At 41.7% G+C, this 27213-nt stretch overlaps 2 protein-coding genes across 8 annotated transcripts in view; both read right to left on the bottom strand.

Annotated features, from left to right (window-relative positions):
* ZBED1 (zinc finger BED-type containing 1) overlaps positions 1-15081 on the bottom strand; it is a 37085-nt gene extending 22004 nt beyond the window's left edge. The window contains exons 1-2 of one of the 4 annotated variants that reach the window (XM_057373580.1): positions 12886-14267; positions 5928-8105 (exon numbers count right to left, since the gene is read on the bottom strand). In XM_057373580.1, the coding sequence (XP_057229563.1) occupies positions 5967-8054 (2088 nt within the window). In that variant the 5' untranslated portion in view covers positions 8055-8105; positions 12886-14267 and the 3' untranslated portion in view covers positions 5928-5966. Of the gene's footprint in view, positions 1-3691; positions 8106-12885; positions 14268-14333; positions 14398-15018 lie in introns of those variants that run through there. The other 3 variants (XM_057373577.1, XM_057373578.1, XM_057373579.1) reach the window with 3 other exon arrangements.
* Positions 1-27213, bottom strand: part of DHRSX (dehydrogenase/reductase X-linked) — a 200881-nt gene that overhangs the window by 144294 nt on the left and 29374 nt on the right. Inside the window, exons 1-2 of one of the 4 annotated variants that reach the window (XM_057373585.1) lie at positions 15019-15321; positions 14334-14387 (exon numbers count right to left, since the gene is read on the bottom strand). The exons of 1 other annotated variant lie outside the window; for it this stretch is intronic. In XM_057373585.1, coding sequence (XP_057229568.1) covers positions 14334-14387; positions 15019-15130 — 166 coding nt within the window. In that variant the 5' untranslated portion in view covers positions 15131-15321. Of the gene's footprint in view, positions 1-14333; positions 14388-15018; positions 15323-27213 lie in introns of those variants that run through there. 2 more of the 4 variants (XM_057373581.1, XM_057373582.1) reach the window with 2 other exon arrangements.

The following is a 27213-nucleotide window of genomic DNA, read 5'->3' as shown; positions in this document are numbered from 1 at the left end:
TGTCTGTAAAGACAGAATGATACACAAAATGTCTCAAATTTAAAACCAAAGCAGTAACCACCGGAGAAATAAAAAATGAGTTTTTCATTCCTAACTGCAAGTATTTGGGCACAATGAACAGACAGAAGATTGTATGTAGTCAGAGAAACTGCCTTTTTAAAAATAACCGTATTCYGCATTGTTTGGGGAAGCACTGTTGAACATGACATCATGCACATGCAGCTATGGACAAACAGTCATATTTTTAGTTTAAGTAAAACAAAGGGGCTAATTCTCTACAGATATATCTAGATAAATTATTAGGCTATCACAAACATTTTAAAATGCATTTTAATTAGTCTTCTACATTAGAGTGCTAAAATGACARTATTTCTCACTTATTTTAAATGAAGTAACCCCTCCTGTCTCTGTTATACTTACAAACAGGACTGCCCTACTTCTGCTAGCTGAATGTTGGTGTACATCTGACCATGGMATTTATTCCAGGAAAACCACTATAAATGCTACCCCCAATGTATCTATCAAATATATAGCTTTACTGTCTATATAAAATGGTTTTTTTAAGTGTCACCGAACACTCTATGTCAGTAGTAAACACTTAACTACTGAATAATYACAAAATATGCCAGGCACAGCTTCAGCCCAGAGCACAAACCAGTATCTTGTTCCAGTATTTACCTTCAACCCCTGTCTAAGGATAGTAGCACAGATAGTGTTTCTACCCCGACATTCTTGTTATGCCTTTGACTCTGAGTGTAGTTTCGTAGCTGTGCTGAGCTCCGTTCCCCAGCACGCTCCCCTTACACAGGCAATTTTGGTCCTGATGGCTGAGCCATGTGTGCAATGTACATCACTGCAGGGAGAGGAATCACTGGCTCTGCATTTTCATACCATGGCACAGGTGCTGTAGCCCCAGTGGACTGGAGTAAAAACCTAGTTTAAACTCACTTTAAACTGAATTTTATCTGCTCTCAAAGAAGTCTCTATAAAACAAGCTGGAGTTTTCTGCCCTACTGCTTCCACCAAGCATTCTGCCAGACAGGGCCAGGGAGAGAAGACAGGACACAGGATTTGGCAAACTCAAGTCACTGGAAATAAGTACTAATTGTGATGCAAGGAAACCAGCACACATATGCAGCGGGTAATAGCCTTCTCAAAATCTCTGAAAAAAAGATAAATCTTATCGCTATAGCAAAGCACTGCAGATGTAGCATCATTTTTGTGATCTTTTGGAAGCAAGAGAAATCAATACCCCTCCGTGYGGAAATGTCAACAGAAATGCTCAAAAATCTTAATATTTTAATGCTTCATTGTTCTGAGGAACTCTCATTCGAAAATAGTTGCTGCAACAGCCTTCCAGTTTTTAAAAATAAATCCAATTATGTTTTTAAAACACAAGATAAGCTCAAAGAACATTGTGGTTTATTTTTAATTTTTTTTCAAATTTTTTAAATTTTAAACTCAATTCCCTTATGGCATTATAGCCCAACTGCAGCGGCACTGAAAGGGACTGCAACAGYAGTAAAAGTCCATCTAATTTATTTTTATTGTTCAATCTAAAGGAAATCCTTTTGTTTGTAAAAACGACATCATTATAAACTGCAACTGGAGATGTTTTGAAAGTAGTTTAAATAGTAACATTAAGACATGCTTTACTGATGCGCTCTTAAGACAGACATAAGATTAAGCTGTATCTTTAAGCATACCCTTAAGAGGGAAGCTGCTCTTCCCTCTCTACAGCACAAATAATGTTATTAAAAAAGCAAAACCAATTTCTATAATTTCCCCACGCCCCCTAAAACTGTTTTGAATTTAGCAGAATATTAACTTGGAAGAGATATGACAAGACAGATGGTATAGTCTTGTTCAAAGTAAAAAAAAAAAAAAAGCCACAAGAGACCAGGAGAGTCCTCTCAGAACAGCTAAAAGGATAGTCTAGACGAGATAGCACCACCACAACCGGGATCACCAGATCTTCAGGACACTCAGAAATGGAGATTATCTAAAGGAGTATGGTGTGCAGAGTGTAAAATGTATTTTTTTCCAGCATAAAGTTTCCTTTACCCAGTTGTCATAGAATATATACAATATTTCTGTGTTCATATCTATGCACTTCCCTTCCTTCAGAAATTAAGTTCTCAGGCAACCCCTTCTTTTAAAGTTGTCACACAAAAAGTACAAAACTCAAGAACTACATATCACTTTTACTTTTTCAGAAGTCCTATAAAATATTACAAACAACCAATTTGTGTTTCTTATGCTTTTAGTACCCCTGCCTGCTTACAAATGCTCCATCAAAGCTAATAGGACACCACAGCATTGATTAAAGAAGACTTGAGATTAATCTAACAGACTGCTGCAATAGAAATTTAAAACAATACACCCTTTGCATAAATAATACAGAACTTTATTGCCCTCATATAAACCAAAACATTTCAGACATTGCTTGCTGGAGAAATCCACTGTTTCAACTTCMGTGCAGTTCAGGCTTTTCTCTTCTCATAATCCCTGAGAGCAGAGGGAGATGAAATTCGTGCAAGGGTTGGTCAGAAACACAAAACTCCCTTTAGTTGTTACCACAAGAAACCTCACCTAGCCCACGACTTTGAATCCTGAACTGGAAACACCTAGCTGGTGACAAAAGGMAATGCTTCTTTTGACACAGAGTACATACTTTGAGAGCCTGATAAAAATTCACTTTTTCAGCATGAAAGCCCTCAAAAGCTGAAGTTCGTTCCTCTACTGCCCCTCCAAAAAGATGTCTCAGCTGTACTGAAGAGAAAAGGAAACATTAGGCTGTGGATTCAATATAATTGKCAAGAAATACAAACATAAAATTGACTGAATAGCATTATTAGGACATGTGTTCTGGGCCCACCCTTGGCAGTAACACCAGGGTTATCTCAAGTTGTAGCAGTATTTAAAACAGCTCTGCAATTTTCCTTCCCCACCCAACTGAACAACAGAAAATCTTGTCAATAAATGAAAAACACCACACGTATTTAAGCAAGAGAAACCATCTAAACTTCCAACATTTTTCATCCTCATTTTTTTAATCCAAAAGATTTGTACAGCATTTTTAAAAAATAACTTACAGGATCAAAAGGAAAATAAATGCATAGCTTTAAATCCTTAGAATATAACCTCCCCCTGTTGCGGAAGAGTTCAAAGTCATAAAGTGCTGCAGATATGACCACACATCAGACAAGTAATCTAGTAACTAACTTATTTTTCTGGTTTATTTAACAATATTCCAGGCTTAGAACATTAAATAAAAATCTCACAGACAATGGATAAGACTAACAGTGGTTTTGGGTTTTGCTTTTTTTTTTTTCTTTTCTTCTCATTTTTTTCATAAGAATGCTGAGACACATCAATTGAACCAACTACAATTTTATTTTGGATACCAAAAAATAAAAGTAAGCTGGAAGGAAGAGAGTAGTGCATTGCACTGATCTCAGTAAAACTGCTTGTAAGCGTCACTGTTTATGTTCAGCACTAGGAGGATGAAGATGGAAACAATGCTGCCAACAGGGGTAGGCCAAGTGAGGAGCAAGGGAGCAGTGCTCTGGGCTCTGCCATGGTTGTGAGGGCATGGCTTTACATTATGCTCATGTAAGACAAAATCCACACACTCCCCACCAGCATTTGTGCAGCTCCTGGAGGGAGAGCTTGCAGTGGTGCTCTCCCCACCAGCATTTGTGCAGCTCCTGGAGGGAGGGCTTGCAGTGGTGCTAACAGCTGCTGCAACTGATGGTCATAAAAACCAAGAGGTCTTCCAGGCAGACTGTGGGGGTGTCACAGGAGCTCAGGTATCTCGCTCCCCTCCATTCCTTGATTTTGCTGTCCTCACACAGAGCCTACATGTCTGTGGGATTTTAGGCCAAGCCTGCATTTTGCACCTTAAGCAATCACATACACCTCTTCAGTGGACATGGAGAATAGCAACATTTAACAGGATGCACAGTGTGTGTACTTTGTACAAGTACAAATCAGTTTTCCAGGGGCTGGAAAGTGAAACCCCAGGCTTACTAAAAGCCAACACAGGCCACACCACCTGCTAACTGCATTTTTCCTGGGCTCAAACATGCCAGGTAGTTTGTGACTGCTTAATTCACTCTTCCTTCATTGGAACCGCTGTCCCTCCTCACYCACCCACCCATTCCCACCACCTATGAAGAACACAGAGGCCTCAAACTTCCAAGAAGTATTAAACCAAACCATAAACAGTTCGGCAATAGATTCAGTTCCACTGCCATTCTCATTTGTTGATGTTCCTGCTGTCTGCRCCCTTTTTAAAACACAATGTCCTTGAGTGCCACCACGATGAAAAAAACACCAACTTTCTTCCTCCAGAACAGTAACAGACAGATATTGCTCAACATAGTTGTAGACTAACACTGAGGTGGGGGTGGGTGAGACACCAGAAACAGAAATAAAACCCCAAGCAAACCTTGATTGTAAATAACTGGAAAATGCCAAGAGTCCTCCACTGCACATCTGAGAAAAATGCTGGTGCATCCTACTTTGTGTCTAGCATGAACTCTAATCATGTTTATGACCTGTAGTATTTCATAAGAGATGGAAGGTCTCAGGTTTGTTTCCTTTCTTTTTTCTTGTTTGTCAAGTTCTCAAAAGGGCTTAAAACAYGCTTAGAGACACAAAGGGAGCAATTACAATACACAGCTAATTAGAAACAGTACTCAAACATTAGACTAGATGGGACTAAAGTCCACTCTACAAACAGAATCAAAAAGAGAAAAAAAAGAGTTTTTAAGTGCTAACATAATAAAAAACAATTTTGAAGACTCACTAAATACACGTGAGGAAATAGAGTGGTCCCCTTCTTTTAAATATATTTACATAATATTAAAGCTTTTTATTTTGCTTTCCTTGCCAATAAATGTTTCTAGCTAYCCGGGGCAAAGTCCCCATTAAATTAAGAGGTTAAGGATTTTGTAACACAGACAAACCGTTAGACCCGTGGCCTGTAGATGTCTCTCTGCCCTCTCTCCCTCCCTCCRTTACCAAAGGGCTGATGCCTTGCCTGCTAAGCACCATGTGGCACCAGCCACGGCATCAGTACAAGGTGAAGGTAATGCAACACTGCTTTGATCCCACACTTGGTTACCACTTTGCAAAAGCACAAGAGACTACAATCAGGGCTTGCTTAGACACAAAGCAAAACAAACAAAAACCTAACTTTGCCATTTAGCGGCATTTAAATGGTAAAACTGGACTAATGTGGACAGAGCAATACCAGTTTAAAAGTCTTTATACCATTTACACTGCACTGGAAAGGAAAATAAATTATCCTGGTATAAATGCATCCACACTCCAGCCTATGCCAGCACAGTATCAGTTAAAATAACACACCAGTCCCCTTACCAACAGAATTATACCAGCTGAACTTTTCTAGCATAGACCAGACCTAAGACATGAGGTAGTGAAGATCAGGCTCAAGATCTTTTTTCATTCCATAGCAACAATATATTCTAAAAATATTCAATGCTCAGATTCATGGATTTTAAAAATGTTTTAAAATCCAAAATTTAAAGCTAGCATCCTGAGTCACACAGGAKTTACAAATGCAGGCATAAATTTTAAAATTTCCTCAAGGTCCTAACTCAGGAAAATTATTTTATGATAGAAAGCACATAAGCATGTGTTTGTCTCCCACTGAAGCAAGCGGAAAGGAAGCACATGGGTAAGTGCTTTCTGGAATCTGGGCCACAGTCAGAAATGACGGTCTTTGTAGAATTTATTTCCTCATTCATTTCAGTGCTGTTTAATCACAAGTAATTCATGTTTTAAGACRCTGGGAAAAACACAGACAATGGAAGCTAAATCAAGTTTGTTACAACTGTTCAATATTTACAGCATTCATAGCATAAACAGAAGAATTTTTGGTAACTTAAGACAAATACCTTTTTTTCTTTGTTATTAAATGTACCGCAGCAGTCCTGTTAAACAAACCCACTGTCTCGAATATTAAAGAAATTGTTGTTTATGTTTACTGAGTCATTTAAATTAAAAATCTGTTCCTGTTCCAAACCCCACTCTCCTTCATCTTCGTCCTCTGGTTCTGCCTCAGACCCATTGCGACTGTTTTCGTACAAAAAGATCTGCTCATCCACATGAGCCGGGGCTAACCGGTTTCTCTTTGCACTCACAACATTAGCAGAAGAACCAAAAAGACGTTCAGGGAAGACCCTCGTGGCCAGAATACACCAGTATTTCTGAAGAACCTTTGGTAAAACTGGAAACAGAGCTAGTCTGTCAGACCACCATTTCAAYGGGTCTTCGTTCAAACCAAGGACCTTTTGTGACTTGAAGTTGCTCAACTCCTCAACGATCTGAGCATGCCATTCCTCCTGGTCTTCCACGCCTCCCGTCTGGCAAAAGATCTCTGCGAGCATGTTGTTGATGACACTGGTAGGAGGAGGAGTAGAGGAGATGATGATTTTTTTCATAGGGGGCTCTTCTGAAACAGTGAAGAATTTCTCCTCAGTTCTAAAGCTATTTTCTTTTACTTTCTCCAGCAGGCTTTTTGCTTCTTCCACCACTCTGTTTTCCACCTGCTGCCTCTCAAAGGCTGAAAGAAAAGGAAGTTTCTTGTAGCGGGGATCCAAGAAAGTTGCAACATTGAGAAACATGTCTATCTCAGGTGTGCGCTGGTAGGTGGATGACAACTCTTTAGCAATCACCTCCTTTGCCATGCTGATTTCTTTCAAATCRTTCTCTTTGATGTTCAGAGTAGTATTCAAAAGCATGTGGAGAAGTGGCTTCACCATACTTATCGTTGGGTACTTTGAAGCAGACATCATCTCTGCAACCTGCTTGAAAGGCTGGAGCAGCTCCACCAGCCCTTCGATTGTATTCCACTCACTGGATTCCAGCATGAGGTGGTGGTTGTTACTGTCCTCTACGAGAACAGCCACAATGACAAACTGCTGCTCCTTGAGGCGCTGCAGCATAGCRAGCGTGCTTCCCCACCAGGAAACACGGTCGCTTACCAGCATGCAGTGGAGAATATTCTGCTGTTTCTGCTTCTCGCTCAGCATGTACATTGCGACCGTAGACTGCTGAAAATACTCCACTAGCTTTCGGCACCTGGCAAGAAGGTTGCAGAGTTTGGGGAGCTGAAAAGCTTGTTGTATTCCTGCGTTAAAAGTGTGCCCCAAACAAGGCATCTGTACRGGGATATCTAGAAGAGAGCAAGCTTTCACAATGTCTTTACTATAATCTGTAGTAGCACCAAAGACTTTCGTATTGATCCCCCACTCAATGAATGTTTCATAAAGGACTCGTGTAATGGTCTCTGCAGTGTTATCCTCCGGTACCTCGAACGTTTTCAAACACCGTGAGTTCACAACCAGGCAATTGGCAGGACTGTTGCTGAGAAAGTGAACTGCCACGGTTACATAAGACCTGTTCTGGTTTTCGCTTCTCCACATGTCCGTGGATATACCACACCACAGAACTTCAGTGAGCTCCTTCAGTACAATTTCTCTAATAGCACTGTACTTTTCAGGAATCGCTTTTGTACAGAAATACTTCCGGCTCGGAAGTTCATACCTGGGGTCTGCTGTTCTCAAGAGGGCCTTGAACGTAGGTTCATCAACGATGGAGGCTGGATACATGCCCTCGCAAATTAAGCTGATTACTGCAGATGTCAGTTCCTGATGTTTTTTGTTTTCGTAGCTCTGGTAGGTCTTCATGATGAGGCTATCTTGAACAACCTGCTGCGATGACTCTGGCTTGATTTTTGAAAATGCTGTGGCAAAGGCTTCCCTCATTTGCTCAGTGTTACTTTTCACAAACTCACAGAATTCATCGGGGTGATTTTTCTCAAGGTGGTAGGAAAGGTTGGACGTGTTTCCTGAATAGGCAATCTGTGCCATGCAAATACGGCAGTAGATCTTCTTCCACTGTAATATGCATCCTTCCGCATTGGTATCAAACCCAAAGTACTTCCACACTTTACTCTTTGCTCTCGGGTGAGCCACTAACTTTAGGTCTGATGGGGAACCTTCTAAACTTTTATTCTCCATTGCTTCTTGGCCACCGTCTCACCTTTTGATCCTTCACTCATTAATGAGTACCTGATAAAGGCAGTAAGATAAAGATACAATGAGAAAGCACAAGTTTGACCACACTCAACTATGTGAAATCAGTGTTTCTGTGAATGTAYCAAGAAACCTACCTTACTAATTACATTTGCAAATTTAAAGATGAAATTTGCAAAAAGTGTGACCTACAAGAAGCCCACTGGATTGTCAAAAATTAAAAGGGGTTTTAATATATCCCATTCTACTGTGAAACTGAGCTAGAAGACCTGAGTAAATTTTTTTTTTCTGGAATTTCATAATTCTGGGTAGAGAAAGAGTAACCACCACAACAGAGCTACTACATTACTGTCAAAAAAACTGGTCATCTGCTGCAGCATTTTCCTGCCTCTTATGTTAGAATTAGACCCACATCCTCTTGCCTAAGAATTACTGAACTTTGCTGTTAGTATTTATTTCAATTGAAACTGATACTGAAGGAGCAAAGGTTTTCTTGTTTGTTTGTTTAGAAAGAAGTTTTGTTAGCTCAACCTAACTGTTATAGCTTTTGCTTTAAAAAAAATAGCAGAAAATCTGCAAATTATGGCAATAATCTGCTCCAGTCAAATGTAAAGATGTTTTATGACTGAAATAAAAGGAAAAAGAGCTTGAACCTACATGCAGATCAACAATACATGTCTGACACCTTTCCTGTCCTTCTCTTTTTGAGATCTCCTRAACTACCAGCTCACAATCGTGGTTCCTGGAATAACACTGTGTTATAATTACAGGAAAAGCAGACAGGGAAGCACTAATAAATGTTACTATCCACATCAGCTGGAAAATAATTTTGCTACATTTTCTTCAAARGGCTACAGAAGTTGGGAGGGGATGACACTAGAGATGAGTGCAGTGATAAGGCAAGAGTTGGCAATCTGAACCTTAGTATCTGAACAGGAAAATGCTTCTTGTGCAGTCATGTGCAAGTACTACTTGAGGCCTACAGTGCCTCTGTGAACAGTGCCGGCACCTGGCACCCACCAGAGCTGATCTCATTATACCAAAAAGTCAAGTCACAGCACAGCACGACTGCATCCTGACACTTCTCTATTTCTTCCACACTATGGTGACAGCAACAAGCCCTTTTCCAGGAGCTTGACCAGCACTGGGAAGGAGAAGGAAGACATTAGTTAAACATGGATGCAGCCTCCTCCACAAAAATCCAGAGAAAGAGAACAGGAGAGGACTATGATGAGCATCAGACWGAAAGCAATTGCATTCCTACTTCTCTGCTCCTTGGGAGCTGCATCTGTGCCCAAGCCCAAAAATCCTCAGGTGGTAAGACTGGCTGGTTAGGGCAGGAAGAATAAATTTGACTTTTTCATATTGCTGCAAGGAAATTTGGAAAATAAATAAATAAATTAATGAGATATGTGTGCAAGCTTCTCCAGGGTGCTTTCTACTGCTGGYGAACATTCCCAAGAAAATACACTTTTCTCTGTGAACTACAGCTGCTATTTTGCAATATTTTCTGAATGTCTCGAATGGAAAGCCAAAGACAGGTTAACCAATACTAAACATATTTCTCTAAACACAGCTGTTGGGTTAGAAGCAGAATGAGAGATGCAGGGCAGGCATTTTATTGGATTTGTTCTGAAGATTTACTTCTGGGTGTAGACACCTAGGGTTTTTTTCCTGAGGGAGGGGCAATGTTCTGCCTACCAGCATGCCTTCTACTGTGATTCATTCAGTGCCTTTAAGTTGCCAGGATAAACTATTGATTCAACATGGTAATGCTGCCTAATTCCAAACGTGCGTATCAACAGCACCAAGGTATGCAATCCCACAAAAACTGATGATTTTGAAAGACCAAATGGTGAAATGYGTAATGAGGTAACCCTGCCATGGCATCAGATAATGCACTGACAAGACATGCCCTATCGATACATATTATCATAGCTTTTAGATTCCTGCATTTCAATCCATGACATGGTGTCTCCAGAAAGCACAGAGGCGCATGGCATTTCATTGAATCTTAGAGTTTCCTCTGCAGTTACCTGGCAATTYCTGAAAGTAAGGAGGAAGACACTTTAATAGAAGAGTTGATGCATCTTTAATATTTAAAATTAGTATGAGACACCTTGGATCATAAAAATTTCATCATCAACTGATCAAGTAGAAGTTATTTTAGAGCATGGCAGTTTACAGACTCACCCTACTCTTCATTCTTATGTATGTCACATTTTTGGCATAGTTTTGTGAGGTTATCAGGCAATAGGGGCCCAAAGTAGCACTGCCACAGCTAAGGATATGCCAGTATAATACAGCCTTTAGTAGAATGCTGTAAAACACACTTCAGCTGTCATAATAGCTCAACTATAAACGGCTAATCATCCCTGCATCTCATTGAGTGTTATACAGCATAACTGGCATTATGAACACAAACCAAAAACTACACCTCTCATTTTTCTCCAAGGAGGTAAACTTTTCCACTTTCAGTGAAACAGTGTTCGTAGTCTAGTCCTGGCAAAAACAACAGCAACCCTGAATTCCCACYCACAGGAGAGCATGTTCAGAGAAGCTGCTGCTTCCCTTTTCCTCCATGCAGCTGGCCRACACCACCAACCAGCACCGGGGCCAAGACTTTTAAGAGCCTGCAGAGCTGGCTTTGCAGTGAACTCCGCTGCCACAGGAGGAGGAGGAAGAGTCCAGACTTTCTGGCCCTGGCACCTCATCCCTGCTGTCCTTGGGGCACACTGTGCTGTCTCCGCACACCTCTCAGGCCTCCCCCTTCATCCTCCTAACACAAACCCACGACTTTGCTCTCCAGGGCAGGCCTTGGGCCAAAATATTAATGTCAGTGATTACTTGTGTCGTGGAGCACAGCATTGCTACCCTTGCAGGCAGGGCTTGGTTTCCCCAGTGGAGAAGAAAATTGGTTCAAAACCCGCACGAGTCACTTGGATTGTGAAACCAAGCACAGGGATGTGAGGAAACCTGGGAAGTGCAGACACTCTGCAACCTTAGCTCGGCTGCCCTGTGCATGCACAGCAATGGCACCCTGYGGGTATCCTCGTCCCACAACCTCTACCTCCATCAGCACAGGGGCAACCATAAAACACATGGTTCCTCATTCTGAAACTAAATTAATAATTCTTTTAATTATTAATTCTTTTAGGGGCATGCATGGGGAGAGGTTTTAACTGCTAGATGTAACTTCACTTTTGCCTGCAATCAATCCTTCATACCTGGTCATTTCTCTACCCACCTTTGGATGATTTACAACCTGAAGCTTTGAGAAGGAAGTGCTTAGTCTCTCACTATGCTTTACTCATATAAAGTAAGAGCCTTCAATATATGAATCAAGAGATGCATGATCCTAAATCAACATTTCACAATTAACTGTAAAGAAACTTAGTACAAATGAGGATACTGAGTAACTAACTAGAAATTGGGGAAATAAAAAATACATATGAAATTTCAATCACTTTTAAGAAGAACAGGAGTGACTTTTAAGGTCTCCTGAACTTCATCCATATTRCCACCTTCTTCTGAGACATTACAGGTTCCAAATTTAACTACAAAGAGTTCAAAACTACTACAAAACATCCAACATTTAGGTTTCCCTAACCAAATTTCAATGATATGTACAGTAGAAGAAAAAATGAAGGATGATGATGCCAAATAAATTTCCTGAGAAGCTTCTAATTATATGARCCACTTTTCTTATCAGTAGGATGACTTTCAGTGATCACATGTCCACTGGTAACATCCTGGTGTCACAATTAATATTAGTTTATGTTTTATCAATCCACTGATTAGATTTGTGTTTTAGAAAACTGTTTTAATCAAGAACTTTAGTCATGTAGGGCTTTTTTCTTCCCTCCAATTAAGATGAAGCACTGTGAAGAAGTCCAAGCAGTAATTTCTAATGAAACTATTAATAGTTTAAACCACTGAAYACTAACACTAGATATAGGCAGTTACACTGTTAATGCAATTTAGTACTCGGAAAAATGTTTCAAAGTAAGTTAAAGTTCCCCTTTATTTCTGCACTTTCCTCTGTGTAGATTTTAGTTAGAGAAGCAATTGCTGACTACACACCCTGTTTATAGTCCCAGCTCTGTATTTCCCTTCACTGAGTCCCAAGATCAGAATTTCAGGGCAACTTCCCTGCACTGTGTTGAGGCGGAAGACACTCTCTTAAACATGGAATATTATTATCTTTTTGGTTTGCAACTCAAAACAATTACCATGTTTTCACACTGAATCTAGATTTCAGATCTCAAACTTTCTCCCCAAAAAACTGTCTTGAATCCCATCTATAAAAATCAGGTAAACTCCAGTGGAACACATGGTCACTTTTAAAAGCCGTACGAAAGCACATGCACCTAGAGCATGCAACTTTTAAGGTAAAGAAAATGAAAACTAAAGTGAAACTAGCTCAGTTTACTTAGGTTAAAATCCTCAGCACTTCTTCATAAAAGGATAAGAAAGCAAGCTTTTCTTGAAAAATACAGAAGCGCTRCACTGAGACCAGACCCCTTCACTCATCTACAGAGATAAAGAACAAGCCAGCAGGCATCTCTCTGTTTTAAATCTTCAAAGTGAGATCTGCACCGCTGCTACAGAGAGTGGGAACTCTGACATGGAAACTGGAGCCAAGGAAGCCAGAATCAGAGGAATGGCTGTCTCTGCCTCCCTGTCCTGTCCTTCCCAAACCTACTTTGCCRCTCCAAGCTCTACCCAGGAAGGCACCCTGACAACAAAATACCTGTATTTGTCAGAGTTACAGAAACCCCTTTAAAAAGATACAGAAAATTTTGAACATACACACCTTTCTAGATTACTGTCTGAAAAAGGAACTCAGGATTTTCTTACAGGAACTGTAGTTTACTTATCCAAGCTTGTTCTAACAACACTTTTGCTTTTTGTTGCACTGACATCACTATTTTGATGTTATTATGGAAACGAGGTTCATCTGGGTAAAAAGGTTCCAGTTGTTAAGGTGAATCACTTCTTTAAGCAATGGCTGGACACAGCGAGTCAAAGCAAGGCAGCAGGTAACTGCCAAGAGGGAACTGCGTGCAAACAACTAGCGCAGGAAGAAACCAACTGTCCTCGGGAAAAAAAACATCCCAAGTTAGGGCTCAAAGAAAACTTTTCACATCTGTCAAATCTGCCTTGGGCCCACTCAGGCAACTGACATTTCCCAGGTTGGATCTTCACTGCCTTCCTCTGGCATTTCCAAATTCAATACTTTTTATTTTCAATAGCAGCAAAGAGCAGACTGCAACAAAACGCTGGGTCACATTTTCGTCATGCTGCATCTCTGTGGTTCAAAAAAAGATTTGGAAAGTGTTACACACCCTAGACAAAATACCCAAATTTCCTCTGCCAAGAAACACTAATGCTAAAAAAATGCTCAGATGACTTCAAACCATATGCACATCTGCCCTTTTTGTCACCAGGGTCCTCTTGCTTGTTTGAGGTTTCATCGCTGCCTTTTGAGAGAGAAAGGGAATCCCAGCAGAAGAATAAGGAATGAATAAAAAGTAGACAGAATGCTAACCAAGAAGGATGCCATGTGTGATAAGATGGACAAATACATTCCTATTGTGGGGTGTACGCTCCATCTCCTCCGCAGTACTTCAGATATTTTCTGTATCAATATCCTCATCTGCCTGAATTCCTTACTGAAACTCTCAATATTACTTTTTTTTAGTGTTCCTCTGGTTAACACTATCGACAGGGCCACAAAGGCTCATTTGCTGATAAGCAGAGAAAGTGAAAGGATGGAATTCAATCTAGCTGTATGCTCAACTCTGATGATAACCTACGCATTTGTCCGAACTCATAGTTTGCTCTACGTTTACACACTCAGGAGCATTTTAGAGTCTTCAAGAGTTATGAGAGGAAAAAGGAAATTCAGATAGCTGTTTTTCTGACTAACTCAAAAGTTTCCTCTAAGTCAGCATTTAAGATGCTGTTGATCTAAATCAGAAAAGTGCAAAAATCTGTCTTCCAGAACCAACGACTAGCCTGAAGTTCCTTAGAAAAAACTACAAGTGTCTTTCACTTGTCAGCTTTAASGCTATCAGAGTGACAGCCAGTATTAAAGACTAAGCTTTTGGAGCACAGGTACGTTCCCCTCCTGGTGCAGCCGGGACAGGGAGGACGAGGCCGGCGGTCCCAGCCGCCCCGGCGGGGTGGGGGCACGGCGGGCGGCAGGAGAGCCCGGGCCGGGGGAGGCTGCCCGCCGCTACCCGCCTTCCAAGCACCTACCTGGGCTGAGGGAGGGAGCGCCCGCGCGGCTCTGAGCCGAGGTCTCAGGAGACACTGTCAGAGAACCAAAGCGAGGAAGAGGAGAAGCGGGGACCCCCGGCGTGCAGAGCCCCCACGCCGCTTCCCGAGGCCAGAGTCAGGCCAGCGTGCAGCCAGGCGCCCGTCCTGGGCCCRGCCCYCGCCCCGCCCCGAGTCCGGGGCGGCCGCGGCCCTGGGGCCGGGGCCCGGCGCCGGCAGCGAGGGCGGGGCGCGGCGGGGGCGGGGAGGGCGCCCCGCCAGTCGCATCCCCCCGGGGCCGCTGCCCTGGGGCGGCGCGGCGGATCCTGCTCGGCCGGCGAAGGGGAGCAGGGGAGGAGCTCGGCGGCGCCCGTGCTGAGGCCGCCGCGGAGCCTCAGCCCCTGCCCCGGTGCGAGGGATGCGGCCCGGCTCAAGCGCCCCGCGCTACAGCCAAGGTCGCACCTGCCCTGCCYTGCCTTGCCCTGTCCTTCCATGCCCTGTCCTTCCCTTCACTGTCCCGCCGCTCCCGCCTGGGCCGCGCCGTCTCGGCCCCAGGGCCCCAGCACCGCCGCCTGCCCTTAGCGAGTGGGGGGAAGCGCGGCAAACTTTCCCCTCTCGGCGGCGGGGGCTGCCGCCCCCAGCCCGGAGCCGCCCCGCCCCGCCCCGCGGTGCCGGCTGCGGTGCTCACCTGAGGCCGGGGGGCAGCGCGGCTGGAAGCGGCGGCGCAGCTGGTGCAGGATGACGCGGAGGCCGATGCAGTACACCCGGAGCAAGGGCACCAGCGCAGACAATAGCGACATGGCCGCCTCCCGCCCCGCGGCGGCAGCGGGCTCGAGGCGCGGCGGAGAAGGCACTGGGCGAGCAGGCGGCCGGCGCGGTGTTTCCGCCGGGCCAGGCCGGGCCGGGGGGCGCGGCGCGGCCCCCACCCACCCACGGAAGGGAAAGCGCCGCCGCTGTCACAGCAGCGCCCGGGCTCGCCGCGGCTCCCGCCCTTCTGGGCATGTGCGGTGGCGGGGGAAGGGAAGGGAAGGGAAGGGGCGGCGGCGGGCGGACCGGCCTCGGCGGCGGCGGCAGCGGAAAGGACGGCGCAGGGGACTGGGCCCCCGCCGGGACCCCGGAGGAGCTTGGGCAGGGGGAGACGGAGAGGGGCGGCCTGCGCCACATAGCAGTGAGGGGGGAGGCGGTGGCGGCGTGACAGGACCCGTGGCTGAAAGCGCTCATCGGGTTGTCTCACCATTTCCCTTCTCTCTCGCACAAATGCGGACTGATGCGGACTCGCACGGCGTCGCTGGCTCTGGGTACGGCCCCTGACACCTTGGGCATCCCTCAGGCTCACTTCTCTCGACGTCTCAGTTGCAGGTACCGATTTCTCCAAATGCAGCTCAGTCTACAGAGCCTTCTTACATCAAGAGCTGGAATTTTGTATCTGTCTGATATGCGTTTTTTTGTATCTGTCTGAATGCGTTTTTTTACAGTGATACCCATTGTATCGCGTGATATATCTCGAAAGTTTCGTCTTGTCAGTTTTCGATCCTCGACCTTAGTTTGAGTAATTAGTCCGAGTACTCGGGACTGAAAAGCTGGCCGTACATAGCAGTTCTGGTAGGTTTCGGCAACAGGAAATACAGTGTCTAATGCCGTGGTTTCCATTCACGGAATCGGTGGGTTTTCATCAGATGAGTCTCAGTATCGACACAAACCAAAAATCAGTCATTACACAATAGGAGATGTTGGTCCATATATTGAATTTCAAGTCTTTAAAGAACATTTTGGCTTTGAGAATGAAGGGAAGCTGTACAAAGTTCTGGAAGTATATTTGAAATGTAATCTCCTAGCCTTTTAAAAAAAMCACTCCATACTTTCTAAAAAACAATTAAAAATGCAATTAAAACCATACTTTTTCATTATCAGATGACATTGCTCAGCAGAACTGACTTCATGTCTTCTGTCAGAAGTACACATAAAATAAAAGCGTAGTGTGTAGTTGCTCCAGGACAAAACCAACCATTTAATTTTATGGATCTCTGATGACTTTTTTATTAACTCATGGAATTAGGCAAACAAATAATAGACATCGTGAAGTCACATCAATGAAGGATTCATTCTTAATGTATATTTTTTGCAACCATGCATGGAGCAGTAGAAAGAGCAACACATAAAACAACATGAAAGAAGAAACATTTAGTAAAGGTGAATTATTCTTTCAACTTATCTCAGTAAAAATCAAATCTCGACTCTTTTATGTTGCTTTACATCCTTTTCTTAGAACTACAGCATTAATGAAAGCCCTTTCAACATTAAACTGTGAAACTTGCCTACAGTGTATTTACACAATCTGTATATAAATAAACTATACTTTCTCAGGTTTTCTAGTATATTAAAATCAATTGATGCATATTCAGACTACTGCAATAAATACTCCTCGGTCTTTTTTCAGGCAATGCTCTCCAAAGCATTAGACTAAGAGAAAACTGATGAGTTAACATTACAGTCTTAGTGGACCCATCATTTTTTCTCAGGGTGTTACAATGATTTTCAGAGTACAGCTTCACAGAAAGGATAAGGAAGATTTGTTTCAACAATATAATAAACTTTTTTCTAAAAGCTTAGGGGGGCATGGAGGAGAAATGAAAATAATTACAAAAGGCTGTAGGTGTTTGATTCTTTTCAAATATTGTCCTATAATACATCCTAATTTTAAACAATAGTCTTTTCTTTGGTTTTCAACAGCCTGCATCTTCTTACTGACATTTGGGTATTTTTCTTGCATTCATTTACTTCAAAGTCTCAAGTATACAGGCTGGAATCTCATCTGTCTACTTTAGATACCTCGCTGAGATGTTACTATCTCAATGATATTTTAGGTGTCTTAACCCTGGAAGGGACAAAAGGAGCAAGCTAATTCCTAAGCTTTGCTGTATGGGCAAAGGACGGAGAGAGAGGCACTTCTGAAGACCTGCAGAAAATGACAGCTTTCTTTGAAGCACATAAGAGTGCCTCCTTCTTTCCACTGACTGTAAGTGACCTCACAATGCCAGTGGGCAAAGCCAGCCTGCAGCTAGAGCACTGATACCCTCTTGGAAACTCATCAGAAACACTCCCAACACTCCGTCAACACATGATCCAGCCTCTCTGTCCCTACTGCAGGACTGACATTAATGAGATCACAGTGCTTCCACCCACATTTTGCATAAAGATGCAAAAACTTGTAAGAAAGGAAGTGGATGATATTTTTAGACTCTAATTAAGCCCTGAGCTCCAACTTCCCAGCAGAATGGCATAATCAGCAACCGTTGGGTAGTGTGGATGGTAGGTGTTGCAGCTGAGAGCCTGTGCAGCCTGGAACACGAGGCACAGGGCTGCATCAGAGAAAACAAAAGCAAACCCAAAGTTGACCTAGCAGTCCAGATGCTCTCTGGCACAGGGTGGAGAGTTACAAGTATGTAAACAACTATGCTTTGTTTTTCCTGTCTCCTCTCCTGTGTATGACACATCTTTTCCACATATGTGAGTTTGCTCCCCTTGGTATTTTTCTCTTGGGGTGAGAACTGGAGCCAACTTGTATCCACACACAGTAGGAGAGGTTGATGCTTTTTGCCCAAACATGCGGCAATTGTTGGGGCAGTCTTGTAAGATGTTGACACATCAGTCCCTCTCCAACAGTAAAATGGACATTTGCACTCCTGTGCTTAGCTCAAGTCATTTTCTCAGACTTATGCATCTATGTCAAAGCTGATGGCCTGTGTCGGAAAAAAACAGACATAATTCTGATTGCTGCTAATTTTTCAGGCTTCTAAAAGGGATTTAAATGCCTGTCTTCCTAAGCTGGATTGTACTGGGACTTGAGGCAAGAGATAAGTGCCTATCTTCCCAGAACAGGATCTTCTTAACATGTGTAGGTGAATATAGTTAAATGCCCAAGGAGCTTTGAGGTTCAGTGGGGAGTTGTTCACAGTAGTAGGCAGTGCTGGGAAAATCATTTGGGATTGCATCTGGAATTCATGCAGGATTTTGAGCACCTGCAGACAATTTTGACAGGCTGCATATGTGTTCTTTTTTTTCTCCCTCTATGCAGGAAGAGTATTTTTAGGTACCCYTAAACTAGATATCATCTTGCCTAATATTGGGCACTTGAGCATTGCAGGACTATATAGAGCAGTAAGCTCTTAGGCAGCCTTCGTAGCAGCTTGGGGAGGGTCAGTTACTTAGAAGGGAAAGAAACTTTGCCAAAGGGAGGGGTGTCTGCAAGCTACACAGTMGAGAGTCCTAGAGACTGAGAGCAGGCTCCTCTGCTGTGGGCAATCATCTGATGGAACATACTTACTTTACCATAGTAATGCTGGGGAAGATGGACACTAGATTGTCTAAGACCAATCTTCTGTGTAACAGAACCATGCTACAGCATTTGCCCATGAAGGGGGATGGCTTTTGATCTCTCTCAGCCTTTTTCAGATATTTTACTTTTCAAGAAAATGGTCTCMCTGGGAAAAAAAATTACCTTTGCCAGTGCGGCTGTAAGGATGTTACACCAAGGAAAACAGTAAAGAAAAGAAATCTGAGGGKTTTTTTAGCCTAGCATTTAAGTTCATGGGAATGAGGCTACAGTGTTCAAGTCCATATTCACTAAAGAACCTRTGCATTTTAGACTAGAGAAGAACAGGATGAAATATGGATTAATAAGTGCAATAGAATCTTGGAATAGAGACAACTTTCTCTTTACCACAAAATGCTCAARCCACTTAGCCATTATGCAAGAAGCATAGTGTGCTTACTGCTCTTGCTGAGTTTTGGTTGTTTTTCTTTTTTTAATCAACCATCTTACCAGCAATTGTTGTATTTGTGCATCTAAGTATTCAGTGTATTTCACACTTTCAGGATGTATCTGGCMTGGAAAGCCTGGARCACAAGTAGTTTGGTCTCTGCATAYCCCTTCCATCATACACCTTCTCTGTTTCAGGTATGTTCTGAGCATYCCCCCTGCAGCTTAGTCAAGACTCRRAGATCAAAAGGTCAGAAGAAGGTATGCAGACAAAAAACAATTGCAAAAMCAAAAGTAATTTTTAAAAAATCTCTGAACATGTGTTTGCCCACAAAACTTGTGCAGAAACAGAAGTATATAGCAGGTGAGCTGCTGACAAAAATACAAAAGCTTTTATTAAAAATGTCTATCATAAAATACTTTAAAACACTAAATATATTCAGAATTGAGTAGGGGTATTTACAGCCTTTAAACTGTACTAGGCAACTTGACTTGGCTGAAAGAAGAACAAGCCATATGGAAATTGTAGATGTAACCAGCATTATTTCAGCAGTGGAAATCAGTTCTTATGCAATTCCTGGATTTATTGGAAAATGTCCGTAAGTAGATTAACTGATTGATTAACATACATGAAGTTTCAAAAGCCMTTTGACAAAATCCTGTGCACAAGGGATGATAAGCCCTCAGGGGATAAGAACCACCATATTTGCGAAACAGAAAAATAGAAACAAAACCCTACAGAGAGCAAAAAAAGTGATTGATTTTCATCAGGAAATCACAGCAAAATAAGAGCAGGGTATCCAAGCTTCCATTGAACATCCAACCATGGCTAATACCTTCCTTAATGCCTCAGATGRGGTAAGGGAAAAACTGTTGCTCCATAAGGGCACAGTGTTAATTCTGTTAGTCAAGGYAGGAGAGGAGCAGAGGAATTTCAGACATTTAAACAAGCAAGGTGTACTGGCAATATTCCAACGTCAAGAAAATAATGCTATTGAAAAAAAGAGATTAATTATGCCCGCTATGGAAATGGATTTGTTGACAGTTCATTTGTGTTAAAAAATATCTAGTATCAATATGATACTATGTGATTATCTCAGCGTTTGTATGGAATGTCTGCAAGTACCTGTGGCATTCCCTGTGTAACACTGCCCAGCCCATAGTTAAGAGTATTTTGTTCAGCAAACAGACAAGAAGATTATCATGGTCCAAAGCAAGAGTTTTCCATAACACCCAGATCCTTCATGTGTCTTTGATCTCTTCGTTAGCAATACTGTAAAATAAACACATCTTTCATCAGGGACTTTGCTAGCACCATTCTAATATAAAGGAAATAATACAGCAGAATCACTCCTCCAAAACTGGGCATCATGGGTTGATCTGCACCTGTATTTTTGTTGCATCTGCTTGCAAGAATACTTGAGTGTCACATAAAATAATACTGCGCAAGGYAAGGTTTGTGGGGAGAATGTAGCAGTCCATGTAATCCTGACCATCCCTTTACCCAAGTGGGATTACAACAACACTGCTACTGTTGGTATTGAAGGCTCAGTAGTGGAGTTCACTGGTCTCATCTGCACTGTTCATGAGTGCTTCCCTGAAGATTGCACTCACTGCTGTTGCAGCTGGCCAGTCAGCTTCAGGGAGCCGTGGGATTAAATCCTGTGTGGACATGGGAGCTCTGGTTTTGGCCTAGATAAGCASGTGACTCCATGCCACAAACAGGGTGTCCTCACAGCGATCATGGATGGGTGACCAAGTCAAGGAAGCTGGGAGATGGAGTTTGTATGTCAGGATCTTAAGAGTTGGACAGAAATGGCCAAAGTTGCAAGTACTGTTCCCCGTAGACATGCATGTGAATTTGGGGCTGTGASTGATGTTTTAGACAGTCAGTGGAGGCACCTGCTGCTGCTGAAAGAGGGCAATTCTTACCTGTTGTAAGTTTTCCCTACAGCTTGAAGTGATCTGGCTATGCAGTCTGCGTGTGCGTCCTACTGATATGAAGATACTTTTCCTGATGTGTCCCTGTTTCAAGGATTGACTTCTTAGACTGTATTGTTACATGTTATCTTTAGGACCCACACTGCTTTTGTACTTGCTCCTTGGGGCAGRTTCTGACCACAGAGCTCTCCAACTTCAGCATGGGAGGAGCATCTATCTTTGTTATTTTTAAAGAGTGGCTGGGGTGTTTCCAGCTGCCTGTCTCTAAGACTACAGCATGTGAGAGAGAAATGCAGTGAAGGGTAAAGAGATGTGCAGAACAAGCTGGAGGGAAAATCAGGCCAAAACATGATGCAAAGGAAGACATGCAGGTGACAGAAGATAGGAACTGTGAGAAAGCCTAGAGGTAGACTCACTTTGGTTTAACTTTGCTAAAAAATGGTCCAGCTCACTGCCAGCCCAGATCATGTCAYGCAGTGGGAAGGATGAAGATGGGCAACTTTCTGGTCTGTAGGGTGAGGATGTTTTGAAAGCAAGTGGAGCTGAAAAGCCTGCTGCAGTAAAATCATGCATCCTGTGACAGAGTTGGGGCGGGGGCCAGCTACCCCTCCCTGACCCCAGGCAGAGGTGTGCTGAGAGGTGGATCACAAACAGGAGAGATGCAACGGTGGCCTGAGCTGGGAGGTGTCTGGGGCTCGATACTATCTTCCTCCCTTCTATATCAAATATGCTGGGGGATTATTGAGAGTTGGAAAGGGTCTGGCAGTTCTTTAAGGCCACCCTACACATCTTTTTATCCCTTCCCTCTGGCACAGATGCTTTGCACTACTCTTTGTCAATGGATCCTGTCTCCTTAATCTCCCTAGACACTTATTACTGCTGCAGCTTGTTCCTCTAAGCCCCTCAGCAGTCTCTGTACTGTTAGATCTCCTTGTCCCGGGACAGCCAATGCTCTCTCCCATTTCTTCCAATTCCATCTCACTTTACTTTCGAATCACCCAGACAAACCTGTCTCTCTATCTGCTTACAATCACTGTATTCTCTGCTCTCTTGATCACACCTGCCTGTCAGTTGTCCAAAAAGATTACGTATGCCTTGAAATTTCCACTTACTTTAATAAATGAATGATTGCAGTGTTATATAACTTGTTTATGTTCAGCTTGTGCACTATTGTTTTGGACTTTGGCTATTCTATAGCATTACATTAATTTACAAAGGAACTGTGTGCAAAGCTCACATGGGCAAGGAATTGACAGACTCAACATTTTAAATTTAAAGGGCAATTTTAAACAAAAATATAAGTAAGTCCTGCTGTTCTTGAGGACAAATTCACATATGGCATAGGAAAGTTAAGAGGAGACATCTGAAAAACCATTTCTCACTCCTTGTCCTTGCTGTACAGATCCAAGTCTCTGTAAGCACTGAGCTTTATTTTTCATTCTTCATCTCATTTTTATCAGTGTGAAAATAAATCATAGTGTGATCAATGTCAAATTGCCTTAAGAACAACTGCAGAGAAGATTCAGTGGGGCTCACACCTTACATTTGCTCTGTGAAGATTTGTCTGTGAGGAAGTGCAAAATGTTCCGGAATTGTGGTTTGACCCCCTAGAACATATGCCCCAGAAATTATCAAAGAAAATTCATTCTGCTGATAAAAATAATTTAAAGGATGGAAAAAGACAAGAGCTCATCCTGACAGTTGTTAAGAAAACACCTTCAGTTTTGGTTGGTCACTGGAACCCCAGGGAAGGCTTCCCAGGGAAGTGATCATTGCACCAAGCCTGCCAGAGTTCAAGGAGCATCTGGACAATGCTCCTAGCCACATGGTTTATTTTTGGGCAGTCCTGCAAGAAGCAGGGAGTTGAAATCAATAATCCTTTCAGGCCCTCCCAACTTGAAATATTCTATGATTCTATGTCTGATTCCAATTTTACATATGATATTAGTCTTCCTGTTTTTTAGAGGTCATAAACTATTTCGATTACACATAATCCATTACTTATGATAATTTAATTTTCAAGTCTATTAAGACAGCAGTTTAATTCAACATCATCATCACATCCCAATCTGCTGAGACAGTACAGAATGAAGCATCGGCCATTTTTTTAAATCTCTCATTAGATATTCTCAAATATGTAACACAGTGGGTATTTCTCAGTCTTCTGTCTTCTTTAGGAGCTGAAATTGCTCAAGCCTGATAGATGAAATTCAGATTCCCATGAGGTGCAGTGGTTAGAAATGATGCATTTCAGATTCTGGATTAGTCATGGCTTCGTATTGCTTTCTAATGTGCTGCTGCTGTTTCARTAATATTAGCCATTTATATTCAGTATTTAATGACAATAAGCCTAACATAAAGGACTCAGGTATCATTGCTTGTATATGTAAAATTTTTAGTGTCTGAGTTTGGGGGGTTTTGTGTGTATGTTTGTGTGTCTAAGCGCATGTGTTTAAGTACCAGCATTACATTATAAAATGACAAAAGTATWTTACATGCATAAGAAGCTTTTAAAATAGTTTTATAACAAGTATTTTTCATCAAGTAAAAGACCTTAATCCAAACCAACCAACAATTCAAGAGATGAGTTGCAATCTTAAAACCTACTTCTTAAAGCTAGGGTACTTGTTTTCTAGAAACTTGAAAAAATACCATCACTCAGTCAGACCTGTCACTCTGACTGTTAATTGATAAGTTTAGGATAAGCAGCTTTAGCAATACAGAACATTTTATTCCATAATCCCAGCTAGAAGATGTTTTCCTACCCCCTGACTTCACTTCAAAGCGGATTTATCTAATGTCTAGATTACTAAAGTGAGTTTAGACAACTTTGCTATTAAAAACAGAAACTATATGCATATACGTTGTAAATGCCTGTGTATGTGTTCAGAGATAACATTTTTCAATTTTATTAAGCATGTGGAAGGGGAATGGCATTTCCKGCACCCAGGAGTCAATAGAGAAGTGTTTAAAGGCATTGGTTTATGCTGTTATTTCTTTCCTCAAAAGAGTAGGGATCTTTCTTTCTATAAACCATGCTACAGCATTGTTACTACTTTGAATAAAGGAGTTGTATTGGTTATAACACTCCCTAGCTACTAAAAATGAGAGATGGAGAGCAAATTCCACTGGTAAYCACATATTCTAGTTGCAAGCCCTGGCAAACAGGTTTCTATCCACCAAAAGTATAAATCCAGGCACCTTTACTACTGTTTCAGATTAAAGAAGAGTAAGCAACCAAAACCATACATTACATACAGCATGAGCGGCTTTATGCTYGCAGTTTCACTAGCTGGGTTTCTAATTGCAAAATGAGGGGGTTTCCTGCATCTTGCACGTTGGGTCTTGCACCCCATCTCACTTCTAACCAGCCTGTCTTTTACTGGGGTTTTGCTTCTTAATTATGAGACAATTAATAGCCAATTCACTGTGTTTAAGTTGTTTTTTCCTCTCAAGGAGAAGCCAAGATAAAAACTACATTTTGTATCTGGCTTCCCTTGGTTTTTGTTTGTCCCCATATCAATTACACCCCTGTTTTGCATGGTCTTGCAAYCAGCTTTTTACAATATGCGATTAATAGCAATCAAGGATCTGATTCTATCTTTCTTGCTGCTGTTGATTAAATAGGGAGAGCTTGAGGTGAAAGAGAGCTTTGCTGCTTCACCAAAATACATTTTGTTTACAGAAAAATGTACAAATTTTCCTGTAATCAGACCCCCCAAAAATGGCCTTTTTTTTTACCTGCAGGTTTAATTTTTTTYCTCTATTTTATTATTAGCTACTCCTGCTACTAATCTAAAATTCATTTTAAATCATGATGTTATGAAAAAAAAAATTGACTCAGCTTCAGAAATGCATGTGGAAGGATGCATGATCTGTAGTTCAGGGACAGGACCAGGCACTGAAGAGCCACTCTGGATGAGATGGAAAATCAGCAGAGATTTGTACATATCTGTTACAGCAACCAGGATCAGATCTCTCAGAGGGAAGTTTAAAATATTCTCAGCAAACAGCCTCCTACATAGTAATYTCTACTTTCCTTCTCCACCTATTATACTGCTATTTAGTAATGGTTATTATGRTAAGATTCTGAAGATTTTATATCCCTTTCTTTGGTCTTGTTGCCATGAATTGTCTCTTTATATATATTTGATATGCAGATGATTCTCCAAATTATTTTTCAATTGTATTGTTTCTTTTAGCTGTGCTGCATATTTATTTATGATTATATATATCATGTTACAAARTATTTTAATATTTTATAATTTACTGCCTTCTGATTTCATTGTATAGCCCTTTATTTTTGTACAAAGCAGGAAAGAAAAAATCCCAGTCTATCTTTAAACCACTTGTTTTATATACTGCTTTTTTGTCTTACTCATTTCCCGTTTACTGTAAAAGGTCTTTTATGTCTCTTCAGAGGGAATTCACAGTACAACACAATCTGTCAACTTTTATTTAGACACCCCCTGTTCAAACTGTACAATGGAGTGTATTACTGTAACTGAGACTGATACACAGAAAGAGGTGTTGGTATAAAGAGTATTTAATATATTTATAGCACAAAACTCTAAGAGTAAACTACACAGGGACTAAAGTATGAGTAATAAGTGAACAACCGACAAGGGATGTTCTTGTTAAGGCCTGTACAGAATCAGCGAGTCACACCAGGCTGCTGTCTATCCTATTTTGAACTGCAAGGTCATATGAAAATACTGATGACAACTGCTCTAGATGTTTTCCTAAAATTCTTCTCCCGAGCTCTCTTGGCTGTGTTCAGCACTGGTGCCCCTCATTACAGCCACACAGCCCTGGCTTTAGAGGGTGAAATCTCTTCACGTGCTGAGAGTAATGAGATCGGTGCCGTCGATGGAGACGAGCCAGGATATCTAATRCTGCAAAATGCCTTTGAGAGCATCTGCCCTCTCATCAGCACACACAACTGCTCTCCATCTGTGCCGTTMTCCACACGCCGGGACTGTATCACCCCTTCACCAGTTAGGCCATTGTGCTGCTAAGGACAATYTGTAAGTAATATTTTTGGTGCACTTTCTTTTTCCTATTACATTTGTTTGCCCCTTGAAAGAGGGAGAGAGAGTAAGAAAAGAAAAGAAAAATAAAGCTATTTGCAATGAATTATTGAAGCATTTGAAATATAAGGCTTGGTCTCAACTTTTCTTCTTTAATTATCTGCTTCTGCTACTTGGAATTTTCAGGGCTGTTTGAGCCTTGTAATAACTTGTGTGATTTATAGTTATAATGATTTATTCCTGCTGGGGGGGGAGACCACACTGATTACTTCTCTCTTGTTTTTGCTGTGTCATTCTCTATGCTCACATAGAGAGTGTGTATTGCAATGTGTTTTCTAAAAAGATAAAAAATCAATCAATATAATTTCTTAAAGCAAACTCTTGATGTACACATTGGTACACAAGCTGCAAACTATCTCATATGTGAAAATAAACACACCTGTTCAGTGTATAGATGCTTTAGGTTTTTTCCCCAGAAAAAAAAAAAAAACAAAACTATTTTCTTTGTACCAAGAATCAGATAGATGTCTTCCCTGGTTTTTTTGGTTTTTTGGTTTTTTTTTGCTTACACACACCCGTCTACTGCAATCTATTATCTTTGGGCTTTTTACTATGCACTAGGCTGATAGTTTCAATTATTTCCCCTTAATAACTTCAAGCCATTCTTCTAATCGTTGCACTGGTTGATGGACCTACTTAGTACACATATGTTAGCTTCATTACTGGGTTTTTTTTTTATTTTTTTGCTTAGAGACCAGCCAGTTTCCATTTAGACAAACTACAGCAATTCCAGCACAAAAGCAAAACAACTGGATGTAGTTTTATGTGATTGATTTGTGTCTTCTGAATAAGGTACATAATTTTGAGTTCTCAGGAGGTGATTTTTGGTGCATTGAGGTCGCCTGCACAAAGGGGAACTTTGCTCTTCTTTCAGTATTAGCATTGTGCCTGCAAATAGAAATCATATTACCTTCAATTATGCTTGCTATGCATCAGTGGCACACTACACAATTCAGGTTTATTGCACATTTACGAGTGGAGAATAGGTTTCACTACCCAGAAGATACATTTCTTGATAACTTGTAGCCGCCAATAAAAAACTTACATAAATTATTAGTGACTAAAAACCACATGCATTTAAAGCGTGGGGTGA

Source organism: Malurus melanocephalus, unplaced genomic scaffold, assembly GCF_030028575.1.
Source record: "Malurus melanocephalus ecotype Western Australia unplaced genomic scaffold, MMel_1.1 scaffold_202, whole genome shotgun sequence".
Lineage (NCBI taxonomy): Eukaryota > Metazoa > Chordata > Aves > Passeriformes > Maluridae > Malurus > Malurus melanocephalus.
The sequence above is the reverse complement of the archived record's forward strand: the minus strand, read 5'-3'. Positions and strand labels throughout refer to the sequence as shown.